General features: G+C 40.0%; 1 protein-coding gene across 5 annotated transcripts in view; it reads right to left on the bottom strand.

Moving 5' to 3' along the window:
* Positions 1-18819, bottom strand: part of LOC105473380 (protein tyrosine phosphatase receptor type R) — a 273852-nt gene that overhangs the window by 85420 nt on the left and 169613 nt on the right. For all 5 annotated transcript variants that reach the window (XM_071071446.1, XM_011727166.2, XM_071071447.1 and 2 more), the window contains one exon: positions 16709-16977. In XM_071071446.1, coding sequence (XP_070927547.1) covers positions 16709-16977 — 269 coding nt within the window. The remainder of the gene's footprint in view (positions 1-16708; positions 16978-18819) is intronic.

Below are 18819 nucleotides of genomic sequence, written 5' to 3'. Positions count from 1 at the left end.
GTGTAGAGATGATCTATTTGTATATATCTCTATATCTACCTATCTATCTATCTATCTATCTATCTATCTATCTATCTATCTATCATCTCTCCCCAATCCTGGACCAGAGCTGTTGAGGCTGCATTTGGATTGGACTTTAGAATATTTTCCATTTGGAAAGTCTATTTAGATAGAAATATCTAGAAATATTACAAAGTTTCCCTAGAGGACTATGTAACATTAGTTTTGGGGACCATTACTCTAAATTGTAAAATGCTGTATTTTTGGCCTTTTGAGAGGCCTCCAGCTCTAAAATATTAACACTTATTTCCAGATTATAACTATGCTCACCATAACCACTGTTAACAACAGTGAGTGGGAATGAGGGAAGAAATCCAGCATTTATTAAGGTCTAATGTACACCAGGCACCATAATAGGCAAGACTAATACGTGAACATGGCCATAAAAAAGAGACATCCTTACCTCCAAGCAGCTTATAATTTAGTTTACTGAATTACACAGTTTACTTTCTTATGAAGAATCATAATGATTTAAGGAAAAAAAAAAAAACCTGTGGAGTCCAATAATCATGTTCAAGCCATGTTTTAATTATTTTACTTGTGATTTATATTTTGAGGATTTTGACATTCTAATGTCATTTGATTTTTTTATCCTCTTGGGGGGATACAACTAGTGGATGACAAAAAAAAAGAAAAAATAATAATTCCAAGCAGAGTATTATTGACATTATGTCAAAGATTTTGTGAGACACCCTGCCCACACTAGATTTCACTAGTATCACCCTAGAGGATGTAAGTTCTAATGAGAATTTCTGTCACACACAAGCCTTGAATTTTACTTTTACAGTATAGTGTTGTTTCACTCTGCCACCTGCAGGTCATATAGGGAAGAACATATTTAAATTAGAAGTCCTGGCTTGGTGGCTCACTCCTGTAATTCCAACACTTTGGGAGGCCAAGGAGGGTGGATCACCTGAGGTCAGGAGTTCAAGACCAGCCTGGCCAACATGGTGAAACCCTGTCTCTACTAAAAATACAAAAATTAGCTGGGCATGGTGGCGGGCACTTGTAACCCCCGCTACTTGGGAGACTGAGGCAGGAGAATAGCTTGGACCCTGGAGGAGGAGGTTGCAGTGAGCTGAGATCAGGCCACTGTGCTCCAGCCTGGGTGACAGAGCAAGACCCTGTATCAAAAGAATAAATGAATGAAAATAAAGTAGAAATCAGAGGACAGGCACAGTGGCTCATGCATGTAATTCCAGCACGTTGGGAGGCTGAGACAAGAGGATCACTTGTGACCAGGAGTTCGAGATTAGCTAGTGAGACCCCCATCTCTACAAAAATAAAAGAATTAACTGGATGTGGTGGCATGTGCTTATAGTCCTATTTACTTAGGAGGCTGGGGCGAGAGGACTGCTTGAGCCCAGTAGTTTGAAGTTACAGTGAGCTAGCATCATGCCATGCCACTCCAGCTTGGGGGAGGGGGAGAGAGAGAGAGAGAAAGAGAGAAAGAGAGAGAGAGAGAGAGAGAGGAAGGAGAGAGAATGAGAGAGAGCAGAAGGAAGGAGGAAGGAGAGAGAGGGAGATAGAGAGAGAGGAGGGAAAAAGGAGAGAGAGACAGAGAAGGAAGGAGAGAGAGAGAAGGAAGGAGAGAGAGAGAAGGAAGGAGAGAGAAGAAGGAGAGTGAGAGCAAAGAGAGGAAGGAGAGAGAGAGGAAGGAAAGCGAGGAAGGGAGGAGGAAGGAAAAGAAAAAAGGAAAGAAAGAAAATATACTTTAAAGTGAAATAAACAACTTTCTTCTATGAAACTGTGATGGAAAGTTAAACCATTGGTCAATATTATAATGATTACCTGGATCAAAAATTTGGATAGAAGAAAAATCCCTCCCCAGAAATGAAAAAAAAAGTTGGAGTTTAAACATGTACAAATAGGAAAGCAATGATAAGGACAGTCACCCCTCTACAGAATGTTCAAAGATGAGGAAGTATTGTCTCACCTGGAGAAACTTGCAATTGCCTCATCTAAGACCTCTAGATTTCTAGACCATTCTTTGACTAATATGGAACCATTCAATTGTAGGGTATTTTCTTACTTAAGTGTCTTGATGCATATTTATGCTGTAATAACAGGTTCAGGATAAAGTCTCTTAAAGTTTACAAAGTGTATTCATTAAACAGGAGCAGCGGGGCCACAACCACAGCCCTTAAAAACCAATTGGCCACATAGAGTGGTTGGATAATGTAAGCACCCATGAAGGAGGTGGCAAGTGAGAATTTCTCCCTTTCTCTGGGCTTCCTAGAACCAACTGGACATTTCAGAGCTGAAATAGATGAAAATGGCTAACTCCCATGAGTAAGGCTAACTCTGTATCATTCAGTCAATATTTAGAGAACCCCTAGTATATGTGTGGTATTAGGAAGTGGGCAAAGAAAAAGGAATAAGCTCTCAGGAGATCCTACCGTGTGCATGTGTGCTTGCACACACATGTGTGTTATCGATGGGGCCAGGGAACGAGAGGAGAGGTAATTCAGGATGGTTTATTCCTAGATTCTGTACTTTTCTATGTATTGGATGGGAGAAGAGAATTTAAGGACATCAGCACTGATTTGGAAAAGCTGCCTTGGGCAATGAAAAAAAGAGCTGCCTGGAAAAATGGACAGGTGTTTGAGTAGTCCTGACCATCTACTGGAGACTGACAAGATAAAGGATCCACGTCTGAGGTATGTTCCTTCAGGCAAAGTGGGCCTCTGCCATATTTTGATTGTATTCGTTCTCACAGATCCTTTAGTACTTCATCATTTTTACTCTTATTTTTGATTAAAGCGGGTTTAAAATTCCAACTTTTTTTCTTAGAAACCTTAAGTAGACTAAGGATTCTATCAGGAAAAGAATATTCCTCTGAATAGGGATTTGGTAACAACATGCTAACTCAGGAGCCAACATAACAAGAGTAAAACAAATGATTCAGGAGATCATATTCACAGCAGGGACCATGAGGGTTTTAGGAGCTCCCCTCAGATCCCCAGGTGCAGCATGACATTGCCAAGGACATGCAGGGAGCACAGCTCCAAGGGGCCCCTTCTAGGTGTCTAATGAGGCCAGACAACCTGCCAGCACCATAGGCTTCTGTGGGGCAAGGGCGAGACGGTGGTGAGCATCCATTTTCTTCCCCCTCCGAGGCAGAGTCTTGCTCTGTTGCCCAGGCTGGAGTGCAGTGGCAGGATCTCGGCTCACTGCAGCCTCCACATCCTGGGTTCAAACAATTATCCTGCCTCAGCCTCCCAAGCAGCTGGGATTACAGGCGCACGTCACCATGCCTGGATAATTTTTGTATTTTTAGTAGACATGGGGTTTCACCATGTTGGCCAGGCTGTTCTCAAACTCCTGACTTTGTGATCTGACCACCTTGGCCTCCCAAAGTGCTAGGATTACAGGCATGAGCCACTATGCCCGGTGCATCATCTATTTTTATTTTTTAAAAACATATTTCTTCCAATAAAATTAACTTGATTGTCTAAGAACTTGTTCCTTTTTTCAAATTGAGATTTAACAAATGTTTATGGAACATGCACCAGGTGGTAGGCATTGTGCTACAGACACCACCGTGAGGAAAATCAAAGCCAAGAGGGAAAAGGCAGGAAATGAAAAGTAAGGCAGGTGGGATGGGGAGGGCCTGGAAAAGGGGAGAATCCTTGAGGCCTCTGTTTGCATCCATGATTTGGAAAAAAGGTTTCCTTAAATAAACAAATTTATACACTATAAGACATTATTAGGCAACAATAATTTCATTTGACACACTGTTGTTAAAATTACTTAAAATAATGAGAAGTGAAAATGATTGGATGCCAAGCATTGTTAGAAAGTGTATCATATTTAAAAGTGTTCACAAGAATTTGTCAATTCTTAAGTTACACTGAGACCTTTTTTCTAAGGTATCTACCAAAAAAATATTATGCCTTACCCACCAGAGAGGATACTGTCATAAAAAAAAAAAAAGGAAAAAAAGGAAAAGTTATTATGGCAAAAAAAAAAAAAAAAAAAAAAAAGAAAGAAAGAAAGAAAGAAAAGAAAGAAAAAGATTTCACCTTTCTTTCCCGTAGATGAGACAAGCTAACAACTGTGTCAACATGAAGTTTTCCACTAGAGGGAACTAATTCCACGTCCTCCAATCGTGAGCTTCATCTATCAGAATGTGTCTGAGAACAGTGCTCTATCCATGTTTAGATTATACCCAGATAATCATGCTGCATTGCTAAATGGGTAACACTTTAGATTGGCTTTTAAGATTTACAGAAGAAGATAGTTTTATATTTATATAAATAAATCCAAGTGTATTTTTTATGTTACAGAAAAAACCCACATCAGCTGAAAAATAAATTTTGTTCAAGTCGCCTGCCATGAGTAACCTGTGATTGTTCACTGTTCTGCTCTGGAGGTCATGTGCTAATACCAGGGCAAATCTGATAAGAGAAGAGTGGCGGCTCACTTCCCAGGAAAACAATGTTTGAGCAGTTCATAAAATGCACATAGTCGGACCCTGAACTATCTATAGCTTTATGATACATTTCGAACAATTCCTAAGGCAAAGTCTCTGGCTGCAAGGCAAAACCTCTTGACACAGTGTCTAAGATTCAGAACTGGTTGTTCTTAAAATAGGAAGCAAAGCTTATGCTGGGAATTATCTGTGCCTGCCCTGATTAAAACGCTTCTTCAAAACAGGCCATTTCACCTAATTCTGTCAACCTGTACATCAAGATCTGGAACATGGTCCCCTAGCAAAAATTTTAAAAAATCTCATTTTAAAAAGCAACTGCATTTAGTACCCTCCAAAGTGAAACTCTAATTTAATCACATGTAGAAGAGTCAGAGAATACTAATCTCAAAAAATTGTACTACAGCCACCTCTTCTTTACGGTCAAGATGAAAAAACTTTATAGAAACGAATACCCTACCGAATTTACAAAAGAGTTCCCAGGGTAGTTAGATTTTGTCTCCCATGGTATGAGTGCAAATGGAGAGTACCCTGTAAAGCTCGAAGCAGTGTCCTGGACGGGGTTGCAAGCTAATGGATGTTGAAGGATTGATGGGGGTCAGAGTGGAAGGGCTGAGAAGTCCTTTCTGCTTGAACCTCAGGGTGAAGCAGCCTGTGTGAGGGGTGGTCTGGGGGCAGATATAGCAGTTAGAGGACTCAGTGGGACTTATTCCTGCTGCTCTGCCAGGAATCACAACTGGAGAAAGGGAAGGCAAGCAGAGGAAAGGAGCAATTACCGTGATTCCTCTTAGAGCCACTGCCAGGTCTACACTCTTTGGACTCATTCAGCCACAATGGCTTAAATATTTCAGGGTCTGCTTGGAGAGAAATTATGCCAGGCCTGTGCTTTCCAATGAGTAATGGCCAATTTTTACTTTTTAAGGCAAAGCTCCTCTACTTTTAATTCTTTAATAATATATGTTGGCTCCTATTTTACTCTCCCTGGGTTGTATCCACTGTCATTTCTTTCACTTAACACGATCACATTTTTGTCTCATGGCGTACCACTAATTTTCAGGCAGGTTTCAAAACTTTTGCTTCCTTTTTCTTCATTCCTGTGGGGTCTTTTATTTTTTAGAATAAAAAACCCTATGAAAATTTTGTTCCCAACCCTCCAGAATCCCAACCTACCTACATAAAATCTGACAAATAAAGAGAACAGCTTGATGCTCACTGTTCATGAAGGGCTTGTGCATGTTTCCAGTACCTCCCCCAGCTCTGGACATCCCCATACAAGTATTTTACAAGAATATGAAAATATTTTATAAAAATATTAGGTGTATTAGTCCATTCTCACACTGCTAATAAAGACATACCCGAGATTAAGTAACTTATAAAGAAAAAGAAGTTTAATGGACTCACAGTTCCACATGACTGGGGAGGCCTCATAATCATGGGTGAAGGAGGAGCAAAGGCATGTCTTACATGGTGGCAGGCAAGAAATTGTTTACAAGGGACCTGCCCTTTATAAAACCATCAGATCTTGTGAGACTTATTCACGATCATGAGAACAGCATGGGAAAAACCTGCCCCCATGATTTAGTTACCTCCCACCGGGTCCCTTTCATGACATGTGGGGATTATGGGAGCTACAGTTCAAGATGAGATTTGGGTGGGGACATAGCCAAACTGTATCAGAAGGTTAAAGTTTTATCACCTGTATCATCTAGAAAAAGGTAGAATATGGTAGTTATGTGCAGATTTTGTAAACAGGCTGTCAAGATTGTATCTTCCACTAGATTTTTATTTCTTTGTGACATTGAGCATATTACTTATCTCTCTAAGTCTCTCTGTCAGCATAACTGCAAGATGGGCATAGAAATAGTGCCTGCCTCCAGGATGTTGTGAAGGTTGTCTGAGATCATACACGAGCACAGTGGTTGGCAGGTGGCAGGTTAGTGTCCAACCCATCAGCTGTGACTCTGCATCCTTCTATTACAGCAGCACGGGCAGCAGCTTGGCAGCAGGCATGACCATGTGCTTCTCTGCTGTTCTTGTCACCTCCACTGACAATCACACACATAGTGAAGTGGACGAGTTATTGTCCAGGATGTCTGCTGACTTGAGTTTTCTGAATTATTGCCTTATAGTCCCCTCACTTTGGCTTCTTTGCTCTATTTGTGTTCACCTTCCTCTTGGTCCTTTATGTCAGATTACCACCAGGCCTCCAGAATGGCAACAACCAGATTAAGGAAAAAACTGAGACAGACAATGCACTTCTAGAGTGGCAGTGAAATGGTTATCTGTCATGAGTGTTTTGAATCCACCTCATGAAATTGTACTTTGCTTGATTTAAAATCTGAAAAATATTCTGAAAGCCGAGCATAAAATTTGCTAAGAGGAAAAACAGTGTGACACTCCATAATATACCTACTTGCTAAATATATTGATTTGTAGTTTACTTTAAATTTTATTTCCCATAGATTAGAGGTGTGTACACCTTCTCCCAACCCCCAAAGCATGACAATTATTAATTAGGAGTACAGCCTCTGGAGCAATACTGCTTGGATTCGCATTCTATCTGTCACCCTCACACTCCTAGTGACTTACTATTAAGTTATTAGGGCCATAACTTATACTCTCTGAGCATGAGTTTCCACTCTAAGGAGGGCATAAAACGTCCCTTGGGATGGTGAAATGAGATAATGCATGTAAAGGGTCAACAGGGCATATTGAGTTGTTATTTTTATTGATGTTATTTGGAGTTAAACTGGAATTTGCTTCTACATGTTTGCTATGTGTTATGTTTATAAGCCCTCATGTTGTCAGGCTGAGCAACTGAGTCATGGTTGATAGACTGTGTTAAATGGGGCTGGGACATAGGTTCCAATAGAATGAATGGTGTTTATTTGAAGGAGGCCACGTGGTACGTGTATAATGACCTGGGAAGATCAAAGGAACCTGGAGTATAAACTTAGCTCTGCTGCGACCTTTGGCAAGTACAGTAATGCTGTTGGTGCCCCACCCAAGTCGCCTTTCTCTGGCTGGTGCCGCATCCTCTCCTCCCCCACTGCTGGGAGGGTAGCCTGTTAGTGGTGCCCAGCTGCCACTTAGCTGGAGCAGCCCCCTCAGCTGATGGGTGTTGCTGAGTCCAGAGGTGCCTAGGAGGTTAGGCCTCCACCACCTCTGGGTGGCCTAGAGTCAGTGGTTGGCTGGCATGAGGGTACAGAGGCTCAGTCCCCTTGCCTCAAGGTGAGACAACTGTCCATGAGGGGCCACCCGTGCTCAGAGATCCCTGTGCAATCAGGCTGAGGGTAGATGGCTGCTGCCACCACCTCTTTGCTTGTCCTCTTTGTTCTGCTTGCCCTGCTTTCCTAATAGGCTTCCCCTGAGAGTATCTTCTCAATACATCATTTGTACAAGAGCCCTTGTCTCCAGCTGTGCTTTTAGAGAACCTCACCGAAGACCTAAGAGAAAGATTCGGGGCCCCAGTTTTATTTGACAGAAAATGAGAGAGTTGGATCCATTTTCAAAGATGGGTCTATTTAATGAATATCTATCTATCTATCTATCTATCTATCTATCTATCTATCTATCTATCAATTTTTCGAGACAAAGTCTTGCTCTGTTGCCCAGGCTGGAGTACAGTGGTGCAATCATACTCACTGCAACCTTGAGCTCCCAGGTTCAGGAGATTCTCCTGCCTCAGCCTCCTGAGTAGTTGGGAGTACAGGTAAACACCACCATGCCTGGCTAATTTGTTTAAAAAAATTCTGTAGAGACGGGATCTCACTGTGTTGCCCAGGTTGGTCTCAAACTTCTGGCTTCAAGTGACTCTCCTGCCTTAACTTCCCAAAATGCTGGGATGACAGGCGTGAGCCACCATCTACAGCCATGAATACAGATTTTAATTTCCAGGGTATTTTTTACACTTTATGCTATGATATGCAGTCATATTAATTAATTCTATTCCCTTCTCTTTACTCATATGTCCCAAAAAGAGATCAGTGGAGGAATGATTAAAGATTTTCCAAGTTAAAAGTTTTAAGCATCAAAATGTACCTCCACTAGGGAAAGCAAGGCACGGACATCAGGACATTCTGCCTTGCCAGGAGGAAATTGTAGTACACAAAGTCTTTGAGTTTGAATGTAGAATGGTCAACGTTTTCTTGGCATGGACTGTCTTTTCATTGCTTCCACCATTGCAGACAAATTTCTAGTTCTGATAAAAATCTCCCAAGCTCAGCAACTCCTAAGGAAACCTTTAGACTCAAAATTCTGGGTGTTATATCATTTGCACGGTATTTATTGTAAATCATAACATGTATACCCTATTATGGCATAGCTTAAGAAAAGTTAGAGAATGTTTGTTTGTTGGATATCAGCAACCCTTGGGGGCCTGCTGAGGCCTCCGTTATGATAGAAAAAAAACACTCATTAATATCATAGTCTTGAGGGCCCACCAACTGATCACTGAGAAATGAAACCAGGATGGAGAGTGCCACATTACAATGTGCCACCCTTCGTTCCTGGACAGTTCTCTATCTGTCCTTGCACAGTGTTTACTCATAATAGAAAATCAAGTGAGGAAAATGAGGAAATAATGTGAACCTATCCAATTTGCCTGTTGATTTCCTTTCCATAAAATTGGCCATTAGTCATACAGTAGCCCAAAGGGAAAATGTGCAGAACCTTTCAGATTCGTAAGTTCTCTGGTTTCCCACTGAAGAAAAGGTACTTTCTAGAGTTTGAATGTGATTGCTCATTTAATGGGCATTTGAAACTCGGCATGTATACAGTTTCCCTGAGAGTGATCAGTGGAGCATTTTGGGAGGGCAAGGATGGGATGAAAGAGGAGCGGGAACATGAACTAACTGTGGCCTCACGCTGTGCCAGCCACGTGACATTTGTCGTGTAGCTTACCTGTCCCAAGAGCTGTGCAAGGCACACGCTATGCTCCTCAATACAGGTGAATAAACAGGTTTCAATTTATGTATGTAGTAGTTACAGAGCAAGCATTTGAATTTGTACCTGGACTCACCATGGGAAATGAATGCATTTGTTAGACCAGAATTGATTAATTTGATACTGTTATTTATTAGATAACAATTAGTGGCCAGTTTATAAGTATGTATTTATAAGTTACATGTAACTGTATGTTTACAAATAGGATGAACAAAATTATGTCAATTGACAGTTAAAAATATAATGTTATATGACAGGCTCAACTGTAGCAGTTCAGTAGACAATAAACTTCAACTCTGGAGTTCAAAGGTATAACTGACCTAGTGTAAGTTTGTGAAATGGAATCAGAGAACAAAAACCAAAAGAATATTAGATTTCCTTTTCCTTCTCAAAGACACTATGCCATTTTGTATGGATTGTTAATTTTGTAGTATCTGTTGAAGTAAGGTGGATCAGATATTATTTTATAGATTGGGAAGACTATACTATGGAGGACTTAATTAATCTGTTGAGCCACTTATTTAATAAGTGTCAGAGGTAGTATTAACTGAGACTCAGGTCTATAGTTTATCATTAAGCTATTGGTTCTTATGGAAGATTCTTTAGAAATAGATGAGCTCTTCAGATGTGAAGCAACATTAATTAACTCCATAATATTTTTTAGTGTTTACTATGTACCAGGATTTACAGGAACCACAGGAGACACAGTATCTTGAGCCACAGTACCTGTTCTTAAAATTCTTGCCATCTGCTTAAAACATAAGACAAACTGCTTAAAAACCAGTTCTAGTCCCTTTCTGAATGACTGTTCAACTAAAATCACTGCCAGAGGAGTGATATATATGAGAATTTATAGGTGTTATAAATCACTGTGGGCACGAATAGGTTACATGGCCAGTGGTAGGGGGTAAGTTTTGTGTTGGGCTTTGGAGACTGGAGATCGGTAGGCCGAGGGAATAGGAAGGACCGGGCAAACAGAAATGCAAATGTGGACAGGAACACAGCACACAGAGGGGGATGGGGATGGAAACAGAATGGAATAGAAGGTTTATTTTGGGATGTAGTAGCAAATAGATTTGGAGTAAATGATCAGGGCCAGATGGTGTAGGACCTCTGAGGCCCAACAAGACGGTCTATGCCTTATTCTGTAAGCAAATGGAGCCAAATGGGGATTTTTGCACAGCAAAGTATGATAATGAAAGATTGTTATAGCAAGATAAACCTGAAGACTGTTGGAGGGGGAAAGAGAATTAGATGCAGGCAGATAAGATGAAATAAAATAATATATATGAAATCTATTACACATATTAATCTTAATATCATTTGTATAATTATATGACACAACAATTTCATCATGAAGTAATGAGAGCTGGGCCCAAGGTAATGATTACAGAAAGAGATAATCAATAATGAGAAAGTTGGAGGAGCAAGAATCAATATGATTTGGTGATTAGTTGGAAAAAGGGAGAAAAGAAGAGAGAATTGCTATGTTTCTCTTTTATTTATTTATTTATTTTTTTTGAGACAGGGTCTCACTCTGTCACCCAGGCTGGAGTGCAATAGCACAATCTCAGTTCACTGCAACCTCTGCCTCCCAGGTTCAAGTGATCCTCCCACCTCAGCTTCCTGAGTAGCTGGGACTACAGGTGTGCACCACCACACCTGGCTAATATGTTCTCATTTTATAAGATTCTTTAACCTTCATAATTTCAGAGTGTATTCTTTACACTCAGTTAAGCAATCCATTTAGTCTCTATATCTTATTTTACTTATCTTTTAACTTTAAAATTATATTTTATGATTAATAACATCAAAGTGATAGATTCCCCCAATCAGGGATGAGAAATTTATATGACATGATCCAAAAGATTGGGACAAGTGGCCGGGCGCGGTGGCTCAAGCCTGTAATCCCAGCACTTTGGGAGGCCGAGACGGGTGGATCACGAGGTCAGGAGATCGAGACCATCCTGGCTAACATGGTGAAACCCCATCTCTACTAAAAAATACAAAAAACTAGCCGGGCGAGGTGGCGGGCGCCTGTAGTCCCAGCTACTCAGGAGGCTGAGGCAGGAGAATGGCGTAAACCCGGGAGGTGGAGCTTGCAGTGAGCTGAGATCCGGCCACTGCACCCCAGCCTGGGCGACAGAGCAAGACTCCGTCTCAAAAAAAAAAAAAAAAAAAAAAGATTGGGACAAGTGACTCATAATGCAGCCTTTTTGGTCTCATGGTGATTTTAATAAAGCCATACTTTTATGCAATAAGTAGAAGATTATTACCTCACTCCAGGATCGAAAGATGGAGAACTATTAAACATGAGACTATTTTAAAGGCACCATTAGAACACATATACATAAATTAAATTTTAAGGCTTAAAACTGCCAGAAAAGTTTTCTGACTGCGTGGAACACTGTACATTCTTCAAATTTGGTCACTCTTAAAACTCTTCATTATGTCATCTTGGCAGGGAATTGTGGTAGAAAAATGGGAGTGAGAATAGAACAGGAAGGGTTGGTGGAATAGGTAAAGTGTTTCCCAGTAGCTACTGGGAGTTCACCTGAGGTTAGTCATAAAAACAGTCATTAATTGGTTAATTCATTCATTTAGGCATTTATTTCCAGGAGCTCCTGGTCTCCAGAAATTATGTTCTATGTGTAAGAGATAAGGAGACAATTAAATCATATATGTGTCCTCAAGAAGCTTAGAGTCTATTAGCTACAACATATTAGTAAACCAGAACTTAAAGACAACAAAGAAGTGCTATAAATACAGTATGCACACGGGGTTATGGAACTAAAGCAGCGGGGAACTGAAGAGACGTAGCTGAATCAGTACTGGGCTGGAGGAAGCAGGAGAAGGAGGTAGAGGGAGCCTCAAATTGGCTTCCAAGAGGAAGTGATGCTTAAATTCCCCTCCCTGTATTCCTACTCCCACTTTCACCTTTGGACCTTCACTGTATTCAGGCTGTCAGGGTCTTTTGGTGTTTTATTGCCTTTGAAGAAATCTGAGAGCAGAAAGCAGGGAAATTTGAGTCCTGTCATGGGCTTTGTGTTCTAAAGGCCAGGCCTTTGGTGGAAGGTGGTGTCTCAGGGTGTGGATGTCAGATAAGGTAGGATATGAAATAAGCCAGAGTAGGCTTTTCTATTCCCAAAGCCTAAGAAAATGCCCATGGGCCCAGGGGAAGTGTTAGAGGGGCTGCTTTGTGGGTGCAGGTGAGACCCTGGATCCTTCACTGCTGAGCCCTGGGAAATGGGGGACCCTCAGTAGGAGGACCGTGATCCTTGGTAGAGCCATGAGAAATGGATGGAAAGTGTTTCTGGGGGATCATGTCTTAGATATGCCCAGGTTTTCCTATGCCTCCATTTGGGGTAGAACAGTGAGATGATTCTTGGGCATCTAAGAGTGGTTTGGATACAACTGAAAAAGAGGAAGAGAGAGAGGAAAGGAGAAAACAATGGCTGGAAAGGAAGGGACTGTATGAATGGCCACAGGAAACAACATGGTGGCAACTGTCCTGGGAATACTTATGAGAACCAAGGAGATAATGGATATTTTAGCAGATGACAATGTGCACAGATGACATCAAGGCAGATGGGGGCTTACTCTTCATGTTGAGAAAGTCTCCTTAAAATGTAGAGGAAACTCTAGGAAACCAGAAGAAGGTTGGGTGAATCAGAAAAGGACTGAGATTGAGTTTCTACCATTTAGGTGAAACGGCATCTAGAAAAAAAGCTTAGGTTGAGTTACAGAAAAATAAAATTGCATTTCTTGTCTTCTTGATTTGTAGACCCAGATTAATGCCCACTATATTGATGGTACTTTTCAAGGGCAAGGAGGAATAGGGAAAAGGACAGGTTCTAGACAAATATTAACTCTTAGGCTTAAAAGAGAATGGCATGGTACCTGGAAAAATGTCCAAGTAGCAGGATGAGCCTAAGGGAGTGTTTAGTAGGAAATATGGGTGGACATAGGCTCCCAAAGGCCAGATCAGAAAAAGCCTCATATTTTATATGTAGAAGTTATCAGTTTCTTCCAGAAGGCAATGTGGAAACACTGAGGAATTTTATAAAGAGAAAAACACTCAAATATAATTTAGAAAACCACTGTTTGAGAGGTCTAGAGAGTGGACTGGGAAAAAAAAAGAAAAACAGAATCTGAGGTGGGGACCAGGAGGAGACTGGCTAGAATTAGGAGATCCTGAGTTCTCAGTGGGATTGGGGTTGGACAGGGGGAACAGTTGGGAGAAGGTTCCAGGTCTTCATAATGTTCGGCTGTATGGGGAGGGGGAAGAAACAACACGAAGGAGCTGAGGATATTACAGGTTTCGGAGAGTCACTATTTAAAAAGAAGAGAAATGATTTGATGAGGAAGGTCTTGAGTTCCATTTCTGAATGTTATAAGTTGGTAGTGTTTAAGAAAAGTCAGAGTAGCGACGCACAGTTCAGCGCTGAAATATGGGTCTGGATTTCAACAGAAAGGTAGATTGAGCTAAAGGTTCTTTTTCAGGAATCACTAAAAGGTAGTAAGAGAAGAACTGGCCATGGTTGGATGACTGAGGGAGGAGAGAAGAGGACACAGAATGAAACACTGAAGTTAAAAGTTAACAAGAGAAGGGAATCTGGAGGAGACCAAAGGTAGCAACTCAAGAAACAGAAAAATGATGTATTTGAGGCCAAAGGAGGAGAGAAGTTTAAAAAGGAGGTAGTTATTAGTGCTAGATGGGAAATGAAACATGTGCTTTGAATTTGGTAGTGAGACCATCGATACTTAATTTGATAATCGAGCATGTGAAAGAAGCAGTGAGAATGAAAGGTGGGAGAAGAACAATGAGGCAGCAAGTACACGCTGTTCTTTTAAGACACGTATTTGAGAAAGGAAGGAAAAACAAGAACCAGAGGAGGAATTGGATTAAGGGAGTTTCTTTAATACAAAAAGGAACCTATTTCTATGCTGAGGGAACAGCATTAGCAAAGAGGGTACAGTTGAAGGTAGAGGAGGAAAACTGATGAAGTTACTAGGGTTGAGGGGAATGACCTGGAGCCCTTGTGGAGAGAATAGTCTTCTCCTGCTCTGAGGTGGAAGAAAGTAGGAGGTGAAGTGTGGGATGCAGTGAAGTTGTAGATAAGGGGACAGAGAATCTATTTAACACTGATTACATACTTGCTCTGCTAGAATCCCCCATTTGAACCAAACAGATGGGTACGATTCTGTCCTTGTATTCTCCCTCTCAAAGATTCACTTTAATGAAACGAATAAGTGAGTATTTAACCTTATACTCCTTTAAATTGCAGACCAACACGTCCAGCAGTGGTCTACAGAGGGCAGGATGCTGGGCATGGCTACTTCCCTAGTCAATTTTATACTGACCTTGCTTAGAATTGGTAGTACATGATGATAATAAAAATTTGTCTGACTTTTAATCAGTTTTATTATGACCCTTCATTCTACTATAGATAACATGGCCTCTTATTGCCTGCAGAGCTTTCTTGCCACCGGCCCTTCATTCATCACTGATACTCAGGTGTCTGCTTCAAAGTTACTCTTTGAAGCAAACATAAATGCACAAAAATAATGTGGATAACAAAAGCAAAAGAACCAGAAAGAAGCTAAAAAAATAAGTTAAACCTCTACATCTTTTAGAAGAAAATGAGGTCCAAATGAGTGAATGACTCAGGTGAGGCCACCAAACCTAGGAATGGCAGGGCTGGGTCTGGAATTCAGTTCTCCTCACTCCCAGTTAGCCTCAGGCAGAAAGTTCCATCTTGTCAACCTTTCCACAGTGAATCATTAAGAGTAATTTGGTGATATCTACATAAGTGAATGTCACTTGGAGACCCACATTGCCTATCAAGAAACCACAAGTATTTTAGGGGAGGAGGTGGAAAGAATGACTTGATCAATCTCTGTTTTCTTCCTGGTGTGGAGTCAAAGTGTTCAGTGTTTAAGGACCTTTAGAGATAAACAAATTCCTTTATTTTTATGTCATTCATTGTTCCTTGGTAATACTTTCAAATAGTTATGAAGGATCAATTTTGTTTTCTGCAGTTCTTAAAACCCCAAGCTATATTTTTTGAAGGGTGTGTTTGTGTGTGTAAACCACAACTATTTGCATAGGGCATTGTGATGTACCATGGGAAATATATTCAAAATTTATATATGTGATTTAAAAACCTCAGGCAACAAAATATACAGGGTTAGAAAATGGAGACATAGTAAAATAAGAGGAGAATGAACCTGGGATATTACCTTGAGAACTTACTCTCCCACTACCCTGGTATTCAAAGTTGAATACACTACAAGTCATATTTTAAATATAAAATTAAAGTTTCTTTTAAGAAACACATGAGAAAGCTTTACTTGATATTTTTGAGAGGTAAAAAATTAGTCTCTCGTTTATGTATTTTGCAAATCCAAGTTTTCTTACATTGGATTTGCTTTTAATGGAAATGGATCAGTATAAAGTGAATCACATGTATAATACATCACAAAAAAGGTAAGGCAACAAAAATAATGGCATGGATTTTTTTTTTCTTCAGATAGAGTTTCACTCTGTTGCCAAGGCTGGAGTGCGGTGATGCCATCTTGGCTCACTGCAACCTCTGCCTCCCAGGTTCAAGCAATTCTCACATCCCAGCCTCCCAAGTAGCTGGGATTACAGGCATGCGCCACCTCACCTGGCTAACTTTTGCATTTTTAGTAGAGATGGGGTTTTGCCATATTGACCAGGCTGGTCTTGAACTCCAGGTCTCAAGTGATCCACTCACCTCAGCCTCCCAAAGTACTCGGATTATAGGCATCAGCCACTGTGTCCGTCCAGTGTTATGGATCTTGATATTGAATGCTTGTTGTGGTTAAAAAATGAAGAGCTAAAACCTTAAAAAAATTAATCCATGGCATCGACTCCTGCCTGACTCCAGACAATGTGGGCTTTTGCAGGAAACACTGAGCTTGTTCTCAGTCTCTCTACCTACCAGAGTTTCATGACGATTAAACAAGATAGCATCTTGTGAGGTCAGTGAACTTGGAGTGAACTTTGCTTGGATCTACACCATCGTGGATCTAGACAAGCTTAACAGAATCAGACATACCTAACGGATTTTATCTAACGCAGTTGGATTCCTTTGGGAGACAAGAAACACTACTTCGTCTGACTGCCCATTTAGTGGTGAACAATTCTACCCAATTATGTCAATCATTACTAGTTCTTTCTTTTTTAGTTGATGAATACTCTTTTTATAAAAAGCCACACATAGGGGATACAGAACAAGCTCTTACCTCTCCTGAAGTCCTATGGGCTTCATTTTGAAAGGAGAAGGGCAGACGGAGGTAGCGGTGGTAGCTCTGATCTCAGGAGCACCTCGGCCTTGAGGGTCCACGACAACATTCAGTACCTTTGGGGCCTGCTCAGGTTGGACCATGCTGTGGACAGTCTTTGCCTCAGACAGTGCTGGCTGTAATGTGATGGGTGATAGGTGGATCTCCTGGTTTTTCTCTTTATCTTGTCTTAAGGAAAGCTGAAACCTCTCTTTTAATCTGTAAAGAATCTGTAGAAGGAGATATAAAAAACTCCTGTCACATTTTCTCACACTAAACAACAGAGTATGATCTTCTCCATCCCACCCTGGCATACAAACCAAAATAAAGGCTTAACGATAAAGTAAACAGAGCCCTGTAAAAGATGATTTCTCAGTTTCATGGTACTGAGATTTTCCTCAAGACAGTATACTTGGTATTTCTAGTTATGCTGCACATACGTATCAACTAATTGTGCACATGAATCTGTTCCATAAAGATACATTCAAAAGTAAATTTAACTAATTTTATTAAAAATGCCAGAGGTTAGTTTGGTCACATGGGGAAATGGTAGGCTTATAGAAGGAATAACCATAAAACACAGGTCTACAACATTTATAGAAATGGAGATATGCATCCTGCATGGCTTAGTAGAAAAAAGTAGTCTTGCAAATATTAATAAGATGATAGTTATGCTATAAACCACTATTTCTTATGTTGGTAAATCTCTGCATTAGTCATATATCAACTTGAGTATCTGGTAAATACTTGACAAATTAAATTTAGGGTATCTATGAAAGAATAATTTGGACAACCAGAATTTTTACTCTTACCACTTTGCCCTCCTAAGTTTTAATATTTAATTTAATTTAACTTAATTTTGATACAGGATCCGGCTCTGTTGCCCAGGCAAAAGTGCAGTGCTGTGATCATAGCTCACTGTAACCTGGAGCTCTCCTTAAGGGAAAAGACTATGCATCTATGAGATAGAACTAGAAATGCATATTAAACATTGAACTCCTAGGAAAAGACAGACATTTTATTGTTTTTTATGTCAGTTCACCTCCTTGTAATCTGGAAACATTTATACTGGTGGTATTCATTGACTCTGGTAGGGAAAAGTTAAAGCTTAAAATTTGAAAAAAGGGTAGGTTTGGAATATTCACATGATAAATGTTAATCACATGAATGAGAATGAAAAGATGTCTGATATTAAGTAAAATGTCTTCTTACTTTTATTATAATTACTTTCAAGCAAATGTAATGTGTTTTCTTTAAGCTATAGGACGGAAAAGACTGAAGATAAATGCCTTTATCATGTGCATAGTGTCTAAGGTTTTTAACTTACTGCTTCTCTTCAGTTTCCGTGACCCTCATGGTGTAAAAGCAAAACCTGCACTAGAACAGTATCAATCAGATGATACATATATTTTAGGCTTACTGTGTTCAGCTAAATATTTAATTACTAAATGATGAGGCAACAGAATTTAAAATACTGTTTAAGTTGCAAGAAAGTTATTTTCCCAAATGTAGAAAAAATAAATCAGTACCTTTACAAAAATACGTTTAGAAGATAAGGCATATATTACATATTTTAAGCTCTTCACATCTAAATATAATATGCATATCAGAACATTTACTTGCCTGTTTATACTTGGATTTTGGAGAAATATGAATGAACAATGAAAATGGGAAAGCCAAGGAAATCTTGACCTTCTCAATCGTTCTTGACAGGTAGCTTTTATATTAGTGTAAAACCAAGTCTAGTCCAAAGTCCTTCCTTACCATTCATGAGCTTATGTTTTTGAGGAGAAACCTTTGTAACATATTTTCCAATCAGTCATCTGTTTACTTCATGTCTAGTTACAGGTCAACTTTGCAACCTGTCTCCATATAGTATGTGTACAAACTGATTTCTACATCTTTAATTAGGGAAAAGTAGAACCTGCAGAATGTATGATGTATATAAGATAGTGTTTAAAAATACTCAAGAGATTGGACAGTCTGAAAAAATATGGAAAAAAATTGAAGACATTGCTATTTGGCAATAGGGTAGTTGTCATGAAATTAAGCTGTAAGGCAGTGATTCTCAA

This window comes from Macaca nemestrina, chromosome 10, assembly GCF_043159975.1.
Source record: "Macaca nemestrina isolate mMacNem1 chromosome 10, mMacNem.hap1, whole genome shotgun sequence".
NCBI lineage: Eukaryota > Metazoa > Chordata > Mammalia > Primates > Cercopithecidae > Macaca > Macaca nemestrina.
Note: the sequence above shows the minus strand (reverse complement) of the source record. Positions and strands in the feature narration are given on the sequence as shown.